This window comes from Arachis ipaensis, chromosome B3 (genome assembly GCF_059453495.1).
Source record: "Arachis ipaensis isolate K30076 ecotype BB chromosome B3, ASM5945349v1, whole genome shotgun sequence".
In the NCBI taxonomy this organism is placed as follows: Eukaryota; Viridiplantae; Streptophyta; class Magnoliopsida; order Fabales; family Fabaceae; genus Arachis; species Arachis ipaensis.
The window spans coordinates 139241695-139262020 of NC_142438.1; the positions used below are offsets into that span (position 1 = coordinate 139241695).

A 20326-nucleotide genomic window follows, 5' to 3' on the forward strand; every position below is an offset into this window, starting at 1 on the left:
GGGTAATGGGGTCAGTGGCATAGTGGATTAGGGTTAGGTTAGGTTACGCGTACGCCTTTCTATTTTTTTTTTTTAAAAAGCCAAAACGACGTCGTTTGGCATCTGAATTTCCAAACCACTAAACCGCCAAAAAACCGGGACAGTTCTTCTGGTTCGCCGGTTAACCGTCGGTTCGACCGGTTTTTCTACCGGTTCTTTGCCATTCGGTTTTTGAGGTTACCCGGACCGGCTAGGTAACTGGTTTCCGGTTATTCCGGTTGAACTGGCCGGTCCGGTCCGATTTTCAGAACCATGGGTATAGCGCATGCTACTGCTGCTGATCTTTACATTATAACATGACGCAAAATTTGTTTACCTATTTACAATTTACATATTCACCATATATTGAAAAAAATGGATTCAGCAATAATTGGATAAAATATAGTGAATACACCATTCATTATATTCAAAAAAATAGTGTTTTCGTATACAGTCACAATGAAAACAGAATTATTATTATAAAATATATAGTTAAACTTACTCTACAGTAAATTAACTAATCAAAATTTTGCCACTAACGTCAAAATTGTGTATTCAGAGAAGTGGGTATTTGAGTCTCAAATTGACATGAGAGAGAGCCAATAAAATCCAAATATTTTTGAAATTACTTTATCTAATAAAAAAAATCAGTCAAATAAAAAATCATGAGTGACTTTGTGGTGTACATATATCCTTGTCATCATTTTAACGAAGAATGAACTTTTTTAATACCTAAGCTATATTAGCCATTATAGGCAAAATGCACCTAAGAAATCTATCAAAACAAAAGAAATGGCCAAAAGATCACTTCCAACCTGTTCAATACAGATATATCAAGGAAGTACAAATCAATTCAACAACACATGAATATTCAGTCATCTAAATACCATAAAGCATTCACTTGGCAAAACCACATAAGTTAAGGAATAAACTAAATTGTGGAAGGAGAGATTTTTATATCATAAAAGAGCTACTGCATTTTATTGAATTTCAAAAAAATAAGTTCAAACATAAAGAGCTAAATAGCTAATTTGCCTAGTGGCTAAGGATATTGTGTCCACACCCTAGCACTTAATCTATTACATAAGAAAGATGCCCAAAAAATAATCCAAACAACTTATACAAAATATGACAACACACACATATTCTCATCCACTAGAATCCAATGCATCAAATGCTATTACATGGACACAACCAACATACCTAATGCCCTAGATTAGTCCTAATCAGTAGCTCTAGTTAACTGCCATGGGCAGCCACCTCAATTAACCCCATGTTCAGAGGAGCCATCATTCCCCGAGCCACGAGACTCCTCAGCTTCATCAAATTGCAGCCTCAAGGATCTTCTCAACCTCTTCAACAAAGGCTTCACATCTTTCTCAGGATCAAGAGAGCCTCGATTAAGGCCAACCACATACTCCTAGTGTAAACAATTGCATGAAAATATAAACCTAATTAGAGGGATAATTAATAAGTTCTAGTCAAAGGAACTTGATCAGAAAATTAAGCGCATTGTCAAAAAAATAAATAAATTGGCAACACCACTCACCTCTTCACTTTCATCAACCTCATCACATGAATTTTCAGAACTATCCACTTCATTTAACTTATCCACCACAGCATCAGCAGACTTTCTTTTGAGGAGAGGATACTATTAAATGACACAACATATTAGGTTCAATTTAAACACGACTAAAAAAAGGGTGAAAAGTAATACAGAAAAAATAATAGAAGAAACTGCAAGTATGAAACCTTAGCATCTTCATCAACTCCCAAGTCAACAACACTTGATTTTGGTTCGGTACATTTAGGCGAACCAGCAAAGAGCTCAGAGCAGCTGGAAGGAGTCAATCCCAATTTCGGTGATTCAGTAACCTTAGAGGGTTCCCCAAATGATCTCTCTCCTTTTGGTACAAACTCAGCCTTGGATAATACAAAGCACATCCGATATAAGACATGAATAAAGGTGGAACAACCAAAGAATGAAAAATTTAAGAAAGAATTTATTAAAATAAAACAATAGGTGCGAATTCCGTTTTATACCTTTTCAGGACTCAAATCTGAACCAGAGAGCTCAAACATTCCAAGTATTGCAGCATCATCACAAACACGCCTCACTGGATAAGTCCATTTGAATTTCTCCATCCCAACAGGCCCACTAAGAACCTTGAACAGTATAGTTTTTCCAACAATTTCTTGGAATATAGGAGAAAATTGTGTGCCAAACACAACCTACGAACAATATAAAACAGAGACAACAGAAAAAATGAATCGGTAGAAACCGAAGGATAAGAAAACTCTTTAACAATAAAATCAGCGCATAATAAGAACATAGCATTCGAGTGACTTACGTCAACATTCTTAAGATGTTGTTTAAACACCTGGGCACAAGTCTTATTCAGTAGGTAACTTGCCTCACGATCAAAGAGGACAAAAATAGAAACACCAGTGAAATCCTCAACCAACACCTTCACTCTAAACCTGGATTTTTTTAAGATGCACATAAATACTAGCCTGAGGTTAACAACTACGCAGAAATAATTCACTATTTAACGAAGCACAGAGGAAGCATTGTAAAATATTTATACTTAGGAGTCACATTTGTAACATGGATGTTGCAAAACTGACAAAAGTAAATCCCAGATTCTGCCTGAACACCTCTGCCACACACACAAGCAGAGTACCACCAAGGACCATTCTCAACTATTTCAGCTATCTTCGCTAGTACAACAAAAGTTTCAGCCTAAAAATATAAGACCAGGTCTATAAATGTTAAGACATTATAACCAAAGATAGTTGTAATACAAACTAAAACTGAAAAACTAAAATAAATACTAACAGCGTAGTATTTTCAAGTACAAAGGAGGAAAAAAGCATTAACATGGTTACAAAAACAAAGCAGTTTTTACTAATGAATAGCAAAAGAAAATTTAACACAAATTATCAAGAGTAAACATGATTAAAAAAAATTAAACTGGTTCCAACCCGGTTGTTATCATCAAGCAACTTCACAGTACACCTAGGTGTGAGCTTCATAAAATCTTCTTCTATTCCGATATTTTTTCCAGATCCAACAAAGGCAATGGGTTGGGATGCACTAACTCCATGTGGAATAGAACTGTTAACAAATACAGCACCAACTTAAATAAGTAAACAATGACAGCAACAACAACAAAAAACACAACAGAAACTACATGTAAAAAAATACTTTTTCCTAAAAGCTGCCACCTCTGGGATGTCAAGATTAAATCCAAGCTTTGATGCAAACATAACATTCTGAAGTCCAACTTTACCTAAAAATATATATATACATTGGTTACAGGAATATAGTGGTAAAACCAAGTGAACTTGGATAACTGACACACCTGAAATGAAAATTTACATGATACGAACTTCTAAAAACCTTAACTTTGGCAAGCTGTAAAACCACAACTGGCTGTTCAGCATACCCAGAAGACAGAAATCGATTAAGTTCGTCAACATATTCACCAAATAAGGCACACCGAATCCTGTGACTGAAAACGACCAACAAAATCACCTACACTATTAGAAACTTGACTATACAAACACACCGAAAACAAAAAAGAATCTCAATAAGAGGAAGAGGTAGAAATTAAAGAACGCTAACTCATTTTCAGCAAGTTCCATCACAGCCATCTTCATCTTCTTTCTATCTTTATCATATTCTTTCTCTTCCGACACGGAGACCATCAGACCCACCACATTTCAAATAAATATTAAAAAAAAAAACTATTAGGAAATAATGACAACAAAGCAACATTCTACAAATCACAAAGAAACAAGACTGCAATCATTCCAGCAAAAAAAAAAGTATGAGCAAATAGCACAACATACCAACTAAGAAATCGGAATTCTCTTTGGTTTCCAAAAGTTGAGTGAATGGATAGATTGTAAGAGCAGATTTTGGAATAAAATCGCAGATAGCATCCCTAACAGTGGTTCTGAACTGGAAAATCAACTTAAACTGATGCCTAGTGGCCCTATAAGATCCTTGGTTTGGCACAACAGAGAAGAGCTTCATTACATATACTCGACCCTCGGAGAGAAGTTGTTTGAACCTGTAAATCATAGTCTTTCGAACAGTTGCTTGTATCTTGCACCCCTACCAATCAACATAAATTATACTAAAAATCTGATAAATGACAAATCAAATACAGAGAAAAACAAATTTAAATGAAACAAAATTTCAGATCTCGATATAAAAAAAAGCAAGGAGAAACACATCTAAATACAAAACAAAAAAACAATAAATTTTTTTTAATAGATTTAGACCACTATAACTCACAGATTCATCAACCAAAATCATCTCCATGGAATTTGGGAGAAGCTAACCAGTAAAAGTTGGAACAGTTCAAAGCCTAATCACCCTAACTTTGAGGTTCCATGCTTCCTTCTCAGGATTAATCTTATTAACCATATCTAAGGCAGTTGTCATATTAAAATGCAATTAGAGGGATGAAAGAGGGAACATATTTCAGTAAATCAAACAGCAACTAAGAAACACATACAACAGCAACATGAATGTGAGAAAAATCTGCCATGATCAATGGGTTCTGCCTTTATTTATAAACACAAATCAATTGAGTAATTCGAATTTCGAAATCGATAGAACCCTTATTTTGGGAGGGAAAAAAAGAAGCAACATAGACATTTGAAATATATTAGTGTTGATTGACTTTGGATATCAATCGAAAGATATTTGCGGGCCCCACTAAATAATCCTATATATAGGACCTAAAAGCAAACAACAATTGATACACAAATAAGGTGTATAAATGGTAAGTTATATTAACCCTAAGTTAATAGGAGAAGAGGGGATGAGATGAGAAGAGAATGAGAGAGAAAAGACAGATAACAAAGACAACATGAGGTAACACCTAGAGAAAAGCAAAAACTAAAAATAAAAAGAAAACCTATGCATAAATTTAGGAGGGGTAGACCTAGATGATGACAGCTTTTAGTATAGATATCATTATTTGATTAGGCTTCCTATATAATTATATTTCCAATGACAGATATATCATATTCCCAATAAAGTTACACACAAGATAACTATCTATCTATGTAATGAAATACCAAAAATAAAGTGGCCATCAATAAATTTAAACTTTCGATATATCCATCGTTTATATTAATTTTCATTATCTATGTGTACTTTTCTATAATTATTTGGGTCATTCTACTATACAGATTGAGGTGGTATAGAAATAGAAAATAATTTTTTTTATAATTATTTTTAATTATTTTATTATTATTCAAAGTGTAAGACCTACTTTTTTAATTTCTCTTTCATCCCATATAAAGAAAGATCTTTAAACTTATATCTTTACCATATAATTCACCTAATTATATAGTTGGTTAGTTACTGAAATTTTGTCATCAAGATTAATATATATCAAGTACCTCTTTGAAATTTTTAATGATCTCACATATGAACCTGTTCTCAACGGTTGGAGAGAATCCACACCTGTAGATTGATGGTAATCTCCTTTCGTCATATCTTGAGCCAAGTTAAAAACTAAAAAGACAACTTTAAAGATATTCCGATAATTAAATTATTTTTCTTCATTTCAACTTAACTTTTTATCTAAACGTTATTAATTAAAGTAAGTGAAAAATAAGCTCCTACGTAGTAGAGAGAACCACAAATTATATTGATATTTCTTGACAGACGATATTTTTTCCCGTGATCACTTTCCAATAATTGAATTGATATATTAACATTTGTACGAAAAATAAAACATTAAAATCAATCTACAATTAAAAATAAAGTAAAATATGTACAAAACAACATAAACATGTGCAAAACAACAAAAATCGTGGATCATATCCTTAAACCTTGCATGATCTGAGTTAAAATATATGATTAATGCTACGTTGCTTGAATTCTCGATTTGCTCAAACAAGTTGGGCAATTTTAAATAAATATATCTCTGTTTGAGATTAAGGTATGCTTTTGATGATTTCATCCATACAACAGATTAAAGATAATCCCAATTCATGATCGCTCGGAAAATTGATCAATAAGCTATCCTAAATAACAATAACTTATAAAATAATAAAAGACGACACTTTTTGACTTATAATTAGAGTATTTATTGTCGTACATGATAATTAATATTCACTAATTAGTTTGGAGTTTTAAATTTTCGTATATATTAGACAAAGATCAAATCTTAACACTTGGTTGACATTTGTATAGAAATAGAATAATAAATAACAAAAATAGAGATAGTTATATAATAGATATAAAAAATTAGGTACAATTTTTATTAATAATAATATATTATACTTAATTAAGAACAAAATATGAAAAATAAAAAGATATTTATATAGTATCATTAATACATTATTCCAATATTAATGTCAAGATCAATTTCAATCACAAAATAGTAGACCTTGCTTTAATACTAACTATTTAATCATTTCAATTTTAATAATAGTTTGGGAAAAAACAAATGAGGAAGATGCAAATAAATGGTTTAATTATTTCAAAATTTAATCCTAAAAATTTATTTAGATCTAATGATTGAATCTATATTATTTTGTTTTTTATATAAATATAACTTCTTTAGATAATTATAACAATATTTTAATATTTTGTTAATATTAAGTGCACATAATTTCTTTTAATAATGTTTTTATATTTTATAATTATATAAAATATTTTATATATTTTGTTGCGTTAATAATCAGTAATATATTATTTTTAAATTTTTTTAAAAATTATAAATCAAGAATAAAATTAGAATATATAATTATACTAGAATGTGTTTAAATATATTCACAAAGGAAAAGTATAGAGTACTAACATATTATCTGCCAACTTCTGCCAACTCTTATTTATAATTGTGTTTCATAGAAGTGTGTTCGTGGATGTGTCTAATAATTAATATATTTTAAATACATATATAAAGAGACACATCCAGAAAATATATTTATAAAGACACTTTTATTAAACATAGATATAAAAAGACATTTTTATTAGACACATCTACGAACACACTTCCATAAAACATAATTATAAATAAAAGTTGGCAGAAGTTGGCAGATATGCTGTTGGTAACGTAGCGAACCGATTCACAAAATGTATGTCGAAGAAATGTTGGATAAATATAATTGTATCTTTTATGCAATACTTAATGATGTTTTTGTGTTTTTTCAAATTTGTAGAAAAAAAAAATTTGGGTTTTCTAACTAAAAAAAATCTGTTGTCCACACTTTCAAGTTGCTGCAAACTGAGAAAACTTCCTTTTGCATCTTCTTCTCCTTCTTCTCATTAACATTCATCATTGAGCTTTCAGCATGAGCATGTCCACAACCCTCACTTTGGAACCACTCTTCGGCTTCAACACACGCAGAGGCATCCCCATTTCCATTATTCACCGCTCTTCCAAGCCCAAGACATTGTTGTTCCCTCCACCTTCTTCTCTCTCTTCTTCCACCATCATCAAGAGTTCCTCTTGGTCTTGGTCGGTATCCCACAGGCTCCACGCTCCAAAGTTTGAAGCTTTTGCCGCGAACACTGATACCCTCGAGCCCCTTCAATCATCTGATGTATTATTCAGCAAGATTTTCCCCATCAACAGAACTGAATTGGTCTCTCTCCTCTCTATTTTCCTCTTTTTTTATTTATTTTTTAATTCTCTTATATTGCTTGCTTTATGGAGCAAGTTATGGAATACCTAGAAAAAAAATTGTTTTTTATGTGGAAACTGAGAAGAAGTAAAGGGTATCGTTAGAATTTAGAGTTGTTCTGTGATTTTTTTTTTCCCCTCAAAAAAGTTGAAGGGGGGGGGGGTGAATCTTTGGATCAGCTCAATCAGCTTTTATTGCTGTTGGTTATTATTTGCTTTTCGTTTTCTTTTGGTTTCGTTTGATTTTCTGACCAATCAAACAGATTGGTAATAGTGTAGTAGTATATAATAAGTTGTATGTTGCACTTTTTCAAAAAGTAGTAAACCTAATATGAAAGACAGTATTTTTTTATTTTCCCATCTTTAATTTGTTTAATTCTTATTGTGTTGTTATACAATAAAATTTGGTCTTTGGCATTGATGAATTGTTGTCTTACTTGAAATGGAATCTACAGTTGGAGGGACAAATCTTTGTTAGATTGGATCAGGGCAAAGACTTAAGAAATTGGGAGCTAACTGTGGGTTGCAATCTACCTGGGAAATGGGTTCTTCACTGGGGAGTTTCCCGCTTAGATGATGTTGGAAGGTAACATCAATGCTAAACTAAGTGTTATTGGTTTTTCTTCAACTCTTGTTTTGTTTGAAATTCTTGATGATTGTACTTTCTTTAAGTTCTGTTGTTATTGATCCAATTAAGATAGACGATTGGATCTAAAAGATTGATTATGCAGTGAATGGGATCAGCCTCCTCGTGATATGATACCCCCAGGATCTGTTCCTATAAAGGTATACAAAGTTTTCTTGTTTTTCTCATGATTTTACAAAGTTTTCTTGTTTTTCTCATGATTTCACACATGGCACTTGATCATTATTGGGATGCAAAGTTTGACTGTAAAGTAAAAAATTTCAGGACTATGCAATTGAGACACCTTTGAAGAAATCAACGTCATCTTCTGAAGGAGATAATTTTCATGAGGTCAAGATTGATCTTACATCCAACAGTGAAATCTCCGCAATTAATTTTGTTCTCAAGGTTTGTTTTGTAGCAAGTTGTTGTTTGGGATTTAATTTATTCATGTTGGATTTGTGATTGATCTATGGGACTTGACTAAACTTTTCTTTTTGCCTCATTTTATTATGTTTTTGTGTGGTCCTGTCGACCCAGGATGAGGAAACTGGTGCTTGGTTTCAACACAAAGGAAGAGATTTCAAGGTTCCTCTAGTCAGCTACCTGAAGGAGGATGCTAATATAATTGGACCTAAAAAGGGCTTTAGTTTTTGGCCAGGTACATCAAAATTATTAAGCATTATATTTTTTTTTTCAAATTTTTATTTTATTTTATTGCTGCTTCAATATATGTATATGCTGTTTCATCTATTGCTCTGTGTTCCTTTAGTGAGTGTCAACTGTCACATAAATGATAGTACAATGATACTTTGTAGGTCATGGTTCTAATAGGTCATCTCTTGTGTATTTAAGTATTTTAAATCAAACACTTTCTCATAAGATGCTTAGATAATGATCAATAGAGTGAACAGCCATTGAATTATTGGTGCAACTAAAATACAAAGAAGAAATGTATTTTCAGTTTATATGTAAATGAGTTCTGGAGTATATCCATTTTAGTCTAGGGAAAGAATAGCAATATGGTTGATCTCTACTTTGTCAAAAGAAAGAAAACTCATTGGATCGTAATATCTCTTGGAAGTTCGAAAAGATCCTTAGTTGGGTTTTATATGTATTATTGTGGGTGCTCTTTGTTTTGTGGTTTTGACCTTTTAGCTGTTTCCACACACCATTTTTTGGTAACCTTGATCTAAAAATATGTATCATTCTTTTCTTCCTCCTAGGGGCCTTGGGGCAGATATCTAACATTCTTCTCAAGTCAGAGGCAGTGCATAGCAACGATCAAGATAACGGCAAGCAATCCAGTGAGCCAAGAAAAGGAAATAGTCAACTAGAAGGCTTCTATGTAGAGCTGCCAATTACCAAAGAAGTTACTGTCGGCAACTCTATCAGTGTCTCCGTTAAGAAATGTGCTGAGACAGCTAACAATCTTTTATATTTAGAAACAGATATACCTGGAGAGGTTCTCCTTCATTGGGGAGTTTGCAAAGATGATTTGAGAAGGTGGGAAGTTCCACCTGCTCCTCATCCAGCAGAAACAGTAGCATTTAAGAACAGAGCTTTGAGAACTAAATTACAGGTGAATGCCTTGCTGCTTGTGTATCTTTTCCTTTTTATACGTTAGCACTTGGATCTAGGTTATAAATAAGTTATACCATTAGTGGAGTTCTTGCCTTGAATTATTAGTGAAGATGTTCTGATACTAAAATACTTTTATAAGGATTTCGAACTTGATCTTCACCCCAAATCATGTTTTAATTTATATTGCACCTGAGAGTTAAGACTGCAGAATTGTTTGAATATCTTATCCAATGATTCACCTCTATACTGTCTTTTTCTCCTCTCTTCAGCTATATGTGGCTTTGTCTTTTTCTGAACTAATCTTGTTTCAATTTTATTTACTGAATAGTAAGTGCTGCCTAAATAGTAAGCGCAATGCAGTAATGTTGTTATTTGCCCTTTCTTTGTGTCGTGTTATATTTACTGGAGTATTCACTTCTGCAGTCAAGGGACAGCGGGAAGGGGAATTCAGTAGAAATTCCTGTGGGAGAAGAATTTTCAGGATTTCTTTTTGTTGTTAAGCTAGACGACAATACTTGGTTGAATGACAAGGGAAATGACTTTCATATCCCTCTGTCAAGTTCTAGTAACTCACTTACTAGCAAAAAAAAGGATCAATCAGAAGCTGTCCAGAGGGAAGTGACAAGAGTGGAAAGTCAGGAGGAACCTACCTCTACATTTACCGATGGAATAATCAGTGAAATAAGGCATTTAGTGACAGACATTTCCTCTGAGAAGACTCGAAAAACAAAATCCAAAGAAGCACAAGAAAGCATTCTTCAAGAAATTGAAAGACTTGCTGCTGAAGCTTATAGTATTTTTAGGACCAATGTTCCAACTTTCTCAGAGGAAACCATTGCGGAACCTGAGGCGGTGGCTTCTGTAGAATCAGAGACATTGGTGTCACCTGAGGCACCAAAAATATCCTCAGGGACAGGCACTGGTTATGAAATATTATGCCAAGGGTTTAACTGGGAATCTCATAAATCTGGAAGATGGTACATGGAGCTGAAAGAGAAAGCTGCAGAACTATCATCATTTGGTTTTACTGTAGTTTGGTTACCACCACCTACGGAGTCTGTGTCCCCTGAAGGATACATGCCAAAGGATTTATATAATTTAAATTCTAGGTAATTGATTAAAATCATTCTATTTGCCTAATTATTTTCATAGGTACTGATGTGGTTGTAATGTTGTATTTAAACTTTTATGATTTCTCGATAGATGACCCCTTGTTAGGAAATTGCTTATCATCGAAAGTGTGTCTTATATTCTGCACTTCAAAAGTATTATTTTATTGATTCAGTTTATTATCTGGGAATCTGGCATTATTCTTTCAATGTGCTGGAAAAAGGTTTTATAGACATGAAGCACCATTTGCACATTTTCATGGGAAGGAAATTTTGATACAAATTGTTTTTTTATTTAATAGATATGGAAACATTGATGAACTGAAGGATGTGGTGAAAAGCTTTCACAGAGCTGGAATCAAAGTACTTGGAGATGTCGTTTTGAATCATCGATGTGCCCACTTTAAGAACCAGAATGGTATTTGGAACATATTTGGAGGTCGCCTCAACTGGGACGATCGAGCAATTGTTGCTGATGATCCACATTTTCAGGTTTGTTTCTGAGAATTTAAGGCAAAAAAATTGGTCTGTTTTAATATTATTAGTAATCATCTTAAATCAAGTTGGATAGATCTTTGCCCTTGTTTATACCCAGAAGCAGCATGACTGGTTTTGTTTATGAGGTTGAAGATCAATGCCTTTCAGTTAACCCTCTCTCTCTCTCTTCCCGCAACAAAAACCTACCCAAGAAGTCAAGTTTTCTATCCTTAAGACTGAGGAAATTGATATCTGATGCCATAACATGTAACATAGTTTCATGAACAATGTATTAGGTGTTACACTTTCTGTTTCCTATGAAAGTGGTGTTCATTTGGAAACTATAGGTTGAAGAAATTTGTGTGTGTGTGCATGTCTATCAAGATAAACAGACATTTCGTTCTGTGGTAGTGTGCTTAACGTTTTTCACTGCTTTGTGTTTGAAATTGTATTTTGTTTTATGGTATCAGAGTAACTTTGTTCCAATAGCCTGAATGACAATAGTGGATAGCCATAACTATTTCAGGGTAGACAATCTTCCTAAAGAATGGTCAATACAAGTGAACTGGTTGCAGTAGAACTTAGAACTGTTTGATAGATGCAAATTTCCAGAAACTTTGTTTAAATTTTATACGTCATATTCGAGTTGTTAGCATTTTGTTGAGTGAACAGCCCAAAATGGAACACATAAGTTGTGTTGAAGTTGTTACTGACCTACTTGTTTGGTGGCCTGTTCTCAAACCAATAACATATTTCTATTTAGAATAATATCTTAATATTGGTGCTTTCGGTTTATTGAATTTTCGTACTTTATACAAGGTCATGAAATGGATTATGATGATGTAGGCAATCCAAATATTTTGAAGTGATTACTTCTGTTGACTGTTCCCTTCACCAATTACTATGTAATTGAATTCTACCCTGAATAGGAGCAAATAACATATTTGTTTATACCTATCACAATTGAACATGCTCATATGCACAATGTGAAGATGTACATCTTCGTGTACACAAAGTTTTGTGGTGTAAACAATCTAATGTGTTGATTGACTTCATGATAAACGAGACAACTTTGATTGAAACATTTGGAAGTGCCTTATAATTGGTAAAGTAGATATGATATGTGTGATTTGTTCTTTTGAAGTTCTGTCTTTCAAATACTATGATACAAAGTGCTTTATATTTCTGGGAAAATCTAAAAATACATATTGGATATCTTTTCTTGCCAAACAGGGTAGAGGCAACAAAAGTAGTGGAGATAATTTCCATGCTGCTCCGAACATTGATCATTCACAGGAATTTGTGAGAAAGGATATTAAAGAATGGTTACTTTGGTTGAGGTTAATATTACTGATCTTAATTTTCAATAGCTTATTACTAGTGCTTAGGACATAATATTGTATCAGATGATGGTATATCCAATAAGTTTGTCAGTAGTGAATAGGTTATAATAATATAATATAATAAGATCAGTGGATTTGGAAGCTTAAAATTGCATCTCTAATCTATGGTTTTCATGATTAAATACATTATTATTGTCGCCATTCCTTCTGTTGCATTGAAGAAGTACAAGAATTGTCTTTCAGGAAAGAAATTGGCTATGATGGGTGGAGGCTTGACTTTGTGAGAGGATTTTGGGGTGGTTATGTAAAGGATTACCTCGAAGCAAGTGAACCTTACTTTGCTGTTGGAGAGTACTGGGATTCCCTCAGTTATACATATGGCGAGATGGATCATAATCAAGACGCGCATAGGCAGCGGATCATTGACTGGATCAATGCTACCAATGGTACTGCGGGGGCATTCGATGTTACGACCAAAGGGATCCTTCACTCTGTAAGCACTCAATTCGATGGTTTTAAGAACGTTCAAATTCCTCGGGGGATATGCTTTGATAAGTGTTTGTTGGAAATTTTTGCAATGGATTAGTGCAAAGACAGCGTGGTAGTGTTTCTTTTTCATAATTTTTTCCATGATATTGATAATGTTTCTAGCAAAAAAATCTCAATACTCATCCTGAATAAGCTTGCTGCTCCAATGCCTGAGATTTTAACTGGTTTCATGTGGGAGAGAATAGTATCATCATTTAATTATGTTTTTTCAGGCAGCAAATATAAATCTTCAAAAAAATTTCTCTACTATTGACATAAACAGACTTACCTTAACATTTGCCGATAGTTGACTGGTTTTTGGTCCATATAGGCATTGGATAAATGTGAATATTGGCGATTGTCAGATCAGAAGGGAAAACCCCCTGGAGTTCTTGGATGGTGGCCGTCTCGTGCTGTTACTTTTATAGAAAATCATGATACTGGCTCTACCCAGGTTCGGACTTCCCTATACAAAATTATCTTGCTGCTTGAATCTGAATATCTGATTGAGCATAGTTCATTTTCCTCTGCTGTGCTTCGTCCGTTGATATGAACATTTCTGCAACTAACTAAGATTGGAGTTTATTAAATCAGGCATTTTCCTTTCAATTTCTTTGGATTCTTTATATTTATTTATATATCCACATTTAGATCTGTATACTGTAGCAGTGTGCAATTATTGACATTTGTAAGTGTTCATTGCACAAACATTTATTATGATAAAGCAAACTTTAGAGGTAACATTTATAACTGAGATTGCTAAAACTATCAAATATTGCAACACTTCATATTTTCTCTTGAAGGGTCATTGGAGATTTCCAAGCGGAAAAGAGATGCAAGGATATGCATACATCCTTACTCACCCAGGAACTCCATCGGTGTTCTTTGATCACATATTCTCTCATTACAAGACTGAAATATCCATTCTTTTGTCTGTCCGGCAACGGAACAAGCTACACTGCCGGAGTATAGTAAGTATCATACTAGTAGAGTTTAATTTCTATACACTGGTGGCGTAAAACTCTTTTACACCAGCATACAATCAAGTGTTATTACATAAAGAAAAATGAAGGTCATTACTATTATGAGTTTAATTTCGATGTGTTAATGTAAAACTCTTTTTACATTGACATCTACTCAGATGTTGTCAATTTGTCATGTAGATAAATGTAATTAAAATCACATTTTATGTACGTGGTAGGTTGACGACACCGGATTGCAATGTAAAAGAGTATTATATCATTTTGTGTTTTGACATAGAAACCAAACGCATTATTTATATTTTCATGCACAAATTAAAGGGTAATCTATGTAATATAAAAATTATGGTGTTCTTGGAGCACTCACCATTCTTTTTATTTGATGTTTAAGGTAAAAATATGCAAGGCAGAAAGGGATGTTTATGCTGCAATCATAGATGATAAAGTTGCTATGAAGATTGGACCTGGTCATTTTGAGCCACCAAGTGGATCCCAAAAATGGTCCTCAGCTCTGGAAGGAAGAGATTATAAGATTTGGGAGGCATCATAATATAGTTTGTGTCCATATCTTATTAATTAAAATTAAAACCAAATATATATTCCATTGGAAAATTCTTCCAATTGATTATGCCATCTGCCTCAATTAGGAGGCATCATTGTACCACTGTATAGATTCTTCATATATAGAACCAGCATCTTAGAGAATTTCATTTAAGTCAAATGCAGGCTTATCCAAAACAAGAAAGAAAGCCTTCAAATCAGGAGAATTTGTATCAATAATGCATTATAAATAATATATATATGGAAATAATATAAATGTAAGGGCACAAATGCATGGCATTGATAGTATTAAGTAGCTCTTGATCAGGTTCAAATGTGGCAATGTATTCAGTTAATGTGAACAAAAATGGAATATTTACATGTATGCACCCTACTTTGAAGTTGTAATTTACTCAGCATTATTACTTTTTTTTTTTTTTAACCGAATATATGGAGACTCGAACCCACAACTTCTTAATTGAGTACGGAGAGATTATGCCATTTGAGCTATTGCTTCTTGGCTACTCAGCATTATTACTTAATATTTCAGATGTTTAAACTTTAACCACGTGCCATGCTTTCTATTTTATGATGACTTTAAATAAATTTTAGAGTAAAGGACATTTTCGTTCTTGACCTTTTTTTTCGCGGACATTGTCGTCCTCAAGAATTAGAAAATACATTCATGTCCCTGACTTTTCCAAAACGCGGATAAAGTGGCCCTCCGTTAAAGTGACTCTGTTAGACTCAACGGAAAACGCTGACGTGGCTCCGTGGCGCTGACCTGGCTGTTACGAGAGAACACGTGGCATGTAGCTTTTCAAAACAGGACATATTAGTCCTTCCAACACAAAACGACGTCGTTTCACCCAAACCCCCAATCTTTCACATCTTTCACATTTATGAGCCCTAATCCTTCCATAGATCAGCCACCTCCAACCCCCACCACCTCCTGTGCCCCTGATTCCCTCTTCCACCACCACCTAAGCTGCCCCTCCTCTCCTTGCCCCATCCCCCTCCCTCTCCACCTTTGTCCTTTTCTTCTTCCTTCTTCCTTCGTCCTTTTTCCCTTCCATTCTTCCTCGGCGCCTGCCTCCATCACCGCCGCACAGCCGTGCCTCCGTCAGCCACCATCAACGCCGGCGAAGCTACTAGAAGCTTCCACCACCATGGCCACTTTCACCTTCTCCATGTCCCTATCGTCTTTTCGTTCCTTTGTGCCCATTTGGCACCACCGTGCTCCCAACCACTGGAGCTTGGGCCTCTTTGACGTCACGGAGCGTATGAGGTTGCCGCCGCCTCTCAAATGCTCCGCCGCAGAACCCGACCAGGAAACCAAGGTTCCCGCCACTTCCTCCGGCTCCGGCGAATGGACTCATAAGCTGACCGCGTGGATCGCCGGGATCGGCTTCCTTGAAACCTCGTACCTTACCTACCTGAAGCTCATCGGTTCCGAAGCATTTTGCCCTATCGGTGGTTCTCCCTGCGGCGACATACTCAACAGTGATTACGCGCTTATTTTCGGTATTTTTTTCTTTGCCTTCTTTTGAATGTGTTGCAACTATTCGATGGTGCTTGCAATTGAACTGTTCTATGATTTGATTCTGTTAGGGTTTTGGCTGATGTGTGTGTTTGCCATATTGTTGTTCTATGTGTGATTCTTTTTGGTCTCTGAATTTTGTGGTGTGAAGGGTATTATTTGCAGGCAATGTGTTTGAAAGAATGTGTGAGTGACATTTTTCTGTTTTGTGTTTGATAGGTGTTCCTCTTCCTTTGGTTGGGATGGTGGCGTATGGCTTGGTTGCGGCGCTTGGTCTGCAATTGGCCACAAAGAAGATGTTGCCTTTTGGGATTGGCAGGTCCAGCTCCCAGCTCATGGTGTTGGGAACCACTACCTCCATGGCAGCTGCTAGTGCCTATTTCTTGTTCATTCTCAGCACAAATTTTTCTGGGTCGACTTGCTCATACTGTTTGCTTTCGGCATTCTTGTCTTTCAGCGTTGACGGTAGCTGACGGAGGCGCCGTTGTGCGGCGGTGATGGAGGCAGGGGCCGAGGAAGAAGAATGGAAGGGAAATAGGACGAAGAAATAAGAAAAGGCAGAGAAATTCGAAACAGGATTGGGGGAGGTCACAAAAACGGCGTCGTTTTTGTCTCCAGGGACTTATATGTCCTGTTACGAGATGCTCCATGCCACCTGTCCTCCATTACAGCCACCTCAGCGCCACCTCTGTCAGCTCATCTTTTTCCATTCAGTGCAGACGGCTGAATTCAACGGAAGGACATAAATGTCCACGTTTTTCAAGGGTCTAGGAGTTAAATGTATTTTCTATTCCTTGAGGACGAAAATGTCCGCGAAAAAAAAGGTCAAGAACGAAAATGTCCTTTACTCTAAATTTTAAGATGGAACGTAAGCCAAAACTTATCAAAGAAAAAAAGTAAAAAAAAAAAAGGCATATATTATTAGATTTGTAAAAAAATTAACCGTTTTTTTTCTTCAAAACATATATTCCTTCCCACAATATTACACTTAATATTTCTCTAGGTTTAATACTAAGAAGATTAAGAAATATGAATGCATGTTATCTTGGACACAGAAAAAAAGAAAGAAAAATTTCATTAAAGCTCAAAGGTTACGATTGTCATTGGCCTTTGTTTGTTTCTATTTGTTAAGATATTTGTGATACGCATGATTATTTGTCTATAACAGATAAAATTGAAGTTATGATAATTTGTTTTTCACTTATCACTACCCCTTTCAAACATGTATGTAAATACTTGCCACCAATGTTTCAATTTAACTGCAGCCTTGGGGTTAGAAGGAATATTCTCATGAAACTAAATAACAAAACCGTGATAACTCAACTATAATCACTTGTATCAAATTTTGCACACGACCACATCTTTCCTCATAAATTTGTTCATTAAAAATAAGAAAAGAAGCAACTATTTTTAGATCAAACATCTTGTGCAATGCCTTTGACCATGACCATGACCATGAAGATACAAGCGTTTGCCAAAATTGCACGTGTTGTAAAAGAGGTATCACGTTCTTTTAGACCTCTCCTGTGTTTTCTCGGATCTAAACCTATATTTAGATTCAACCACACCCATTTTGTTTTCCTTGACATGAAGGCCATGATCATATAAATACCATGTCTCTCTTTCGAAACATACTTGGGATTCTCAATTTTGTTAACAATCCCCAGTCAAGGGTGATTTTTTGGCCGGGGTTTTTGCTTCTTTTGGTGGCAAAAGGAGCAAACCTTGGCCAACATAATAAGAATCATGGCACCTAAAATTAAAAATTTGTTTTATTTTCTTTGTTTGGCAATTACCTTTATTCCCAGCCTCTATGCTAATGTCTTGGACACTGAAGCGTTTTGGCAGGACCAACTAAGAATGTTTGATTCTTACTGGAGGGAAAGAGCCGAGGTTGCTAGGGAGGAAAACGAGAAAGCCTATTTCCCTGATCCCTTTGCCATCTCCGGCAACTTCACCTCCGCCATTAGCTGGTAAAGGAACTGGACTAAAAGAATTGAATAATTGATGGATGGTCAAAAATAATAAATCTTGATGGCGCCCTAGCATTTCTCTTACAGCTTATTCTATATCATGTTTGTTTTTTTAAGTTTGGTTTGATGTTTGTGGACAGGGACATTCTTGGAAAGAATGGAGGAAGAAGGATGTTGAAAGGAAAGAACAAAGGAGCTCCATGTGTGGCGAGCAACCCCATTGACAGGTGCTGGAGGTGTGACCCACACTGGGCTGATAACCGCCAAAAGCTTGCGAATTGTGTTATGGGATTCGGCAGAAACACGTACGGAGGAAAAGGAGGAAAATACTACGTGGTCACCGACCCTTCCGATGATGACTTGCTGGCTCCCAAGCCCGGCACTCTTCGCCATGCAGTGACAAGAACTGAACCCTTGTGGATCATCTTCTCCCGCAGCATGGTGATCACCCTCCAGCAAGAGCTCATCATGGCTGGCAACAAGACCATTGATGGAAGAGGCTTTGATGTCCACATTGCACACGGTGCTGGCATCACCATCCAGTTCATCAAGAATGTCATCATCCATGGAATCAAGGTCTACAACATCGTCGTCAAGGACGGTGGCATGATCAGGGACTCCGAGAAACATTACGGCTTCAGGACAAAGAGTGACGGTGATGGTATCTCCATCTTTGGCTCTAGCAACATCTGGATCGACCATGTTTCCATGAGAAACTGCTCCGATGGATTGATTGATGCCATTATGGGCTCCACCGCCATTACCATCTCCAACGGCCACTACACTGACCACAACGAGGTGATGCTGTTTGGAGCCAGTGACAGCTACACCGGCGACAAGATCATGCAAATCACCTTGGCATTCAACCACTACGGCAAGAGGTGTGTTCAGAGAATGCCAAGAGCCAGATATGGTTTCGTCCACATTGTGAACAATGATTATACTCATTGGGAGATGTATGCCATTGGTGGCAGCAAGAACCCTACCCTCATCAGCGAGGGTAACAGGTTCATCGCCCCCCCGAACCGGTTTGCCAAGGAGATCACCAAGAGAGAATACACAGAAGAAAAAATATGGAAGGACTGGCAATGGAGATCAATCAATGATGAGTACTTGAATGGAGCATTCTTCATTCAATCAGGACCTGAACTGAAGAACAGGCCATTCTCAACAAAGGACATGATCACAGCCAAGCCAGGAACATATGTTGGACAGCTAACACGCTATGCGGGTGTTCTTCCATGCAGAATTGGACATCCCTGCTAGTTAGTTACTTCCTTCTTCCTTATTGATTAGTTATTGAAGATTCTTCAATAATAATTCAATTCATTCTTTTGCTCTCTCACTCGTGGATGCTGCAAACTGTGGCTTTGGTTTTGGCAATGTGATATTGATTCATAGTTCTATACTTAGTTTCTTGTACTGAATTTTGAGATTTTCAATGTGAAATTCTTTCTTTTTGAGTAGAAAAACATGAGTTATCTACTGCCCCTGCTTGGCAACCAACTTGTAACGGAATTCATTAAAATAATTGCAATTACAAATTGGTGAAAACTTAGGTGTAGTCAACTTCATGTTGAAGTTGATAATTGAGAACCGTTAAATGATTTGACTAAATTTTTATTTAATGATTCTCGGTTATCAATTTCACAAAAAATTGACTGCACCTGAGTTTTCATTTCACAAATTTATCAATTTAATTATTAAGTATTTCTCTCGTCTTCTAATTTTTTTTTTAAGAAACAATCTTTTTTATAACACTCAAAATCTACTCTAGATTAAAAAAAAAACTTTTCTTTTTCCTCACTTTTGAATATAAAGGAAATTCATCATCAATCTATACTGGCATAAATTGTTGTCGTATTAATTTTCTAAGCATGAAAGAAAAAAATTATTTTCATAAGAGGATAGAAAGAGAAATAATTTATTTTCATTACGAGAAATTTTTAAT

The 20326-nt window shown here is 35.3% G+C and overlaps 5 protein-coding genes across 5 annotated transcripts; 3 read left to right on the top strand and 2 right to left on the bottom strand.

Annotated features, from left to right (window-relative positions):
* Positions 1 to 1279: 1279 nt before the first annotated feature.
* On the bottom strand, positions 1280 to 1962 carry LOC148572601 (uncharacterized). Its single transcript, XM_088508372.1, has 3 exons — positions 1771 to 1962; positions 1568 to 1669; positions 1280 to 1435 (listed from the first exon to the last, which is right to left on the bottom strand). Exons 1-3 carry the CDS (start codon positions 1960 to 1962, stop codon positions 1280 to 1282), a joined length of 450 nt encoding a protein of 149 aa, XP_088364498.1.
* Positions 1963 to 2055: 93 nt separating this feature from the next.
* LOC110269835 (replication protein A 70 kDa DNA-binding subunit A-like) lies at positions 2056 to 4108 on the bottom strand. The gene is made up of 8 exons (XM_088507641.1): positions 3874 to 4108; positions 3647 to 3743; positions 3412 to 3533; positions 3227 to 3311; positions 3004 to 3136; positions 2607 to 2761; positions 2370 to 2499; positions 2056 to 2250 (listed from the first exon to the last, which is right to left on the bottom strand). The coding sequence occupies exons 1-8, from the start codon at positions 4106 to 4108 to the stop codon at positions 2056 to 2058; spliced, it is 1152 nt and encodes a 383-aa protein (XP_088363767.1).
* Positions 4109 to 7208: 3100 nt separating this feature from the next.
* On the top strand, positions 7209 to 15287 carry AMY3 (alpha-amylase-like 3). Its single transcript, XM_016335488.3, has 13 exons — positions 7209 to 7638; positions 8132 to 8262; positions 8408 to 8462; positions 8587 to 8709; positions 8842 to 8962; positions 9528 to 9883; positions 10309 to 10994; positions 11297 to 11486; positions 12705 to 12811; positions 13058 to 13307; positions 13674 to 13796; positions 14146 to 14313; positions 14714 to 15287. The coding sequence occupies exons 1-13, from the start codon at positions 7345 to 7347 to the stop codon at positions 14870 to 14872; spliced, it is 2763 nt and encodes a 920-aa protein (XP_016190974.2). The 5' UTR covers positions 7209 to 7344; the 3' UTR covers positions 14873 to 15287.
* Positions 15288 to 15628: 341 nt separating this feature from the next.
* LOC107631903 (thiol-disulfide oxidoreductase LTO1-like) lies at positions 15629 to 17363 on the top strand. Its single transcript, XM_016335487.3, has 2 exons — positions 15629 to 16386; positions 16622 to 17363. Exons 1-2 carry the CDS (start codon positions 15765 to 15767, stop codon positions 16873 to 16875), a joined length of 876 nt encoding a protein of 291 aa, XP_016190973.1. The 5' UTR covers positions 15629 to 15764; the 3' UTR covers positions 16876 to 17363.
* A 688-nt stretch (positions 17364 to 18051) lies between these two features.
* On the top strand, positions 18052 to 19784 carry LOC107633970 (pectate lyase-like). Its single transcript, XM_021120101.2, has 2 exons — positions 18052 to 18375; positions 18516 to 19784. Exons 1-2 carry the CDS (start codon positions 18149 to 18151, stop codon positions 19639 to 19641), a joined length of 1353 nt encoding a protein of 450 aa, XP_020975760.2. The 5' UTR covers positions 18052 to 18148; the 3' UTR covers positions 19642 to 19784.
* The last annotated feature ends 542 nt before the right edge of the window (positions 19785 to 20326 follow it).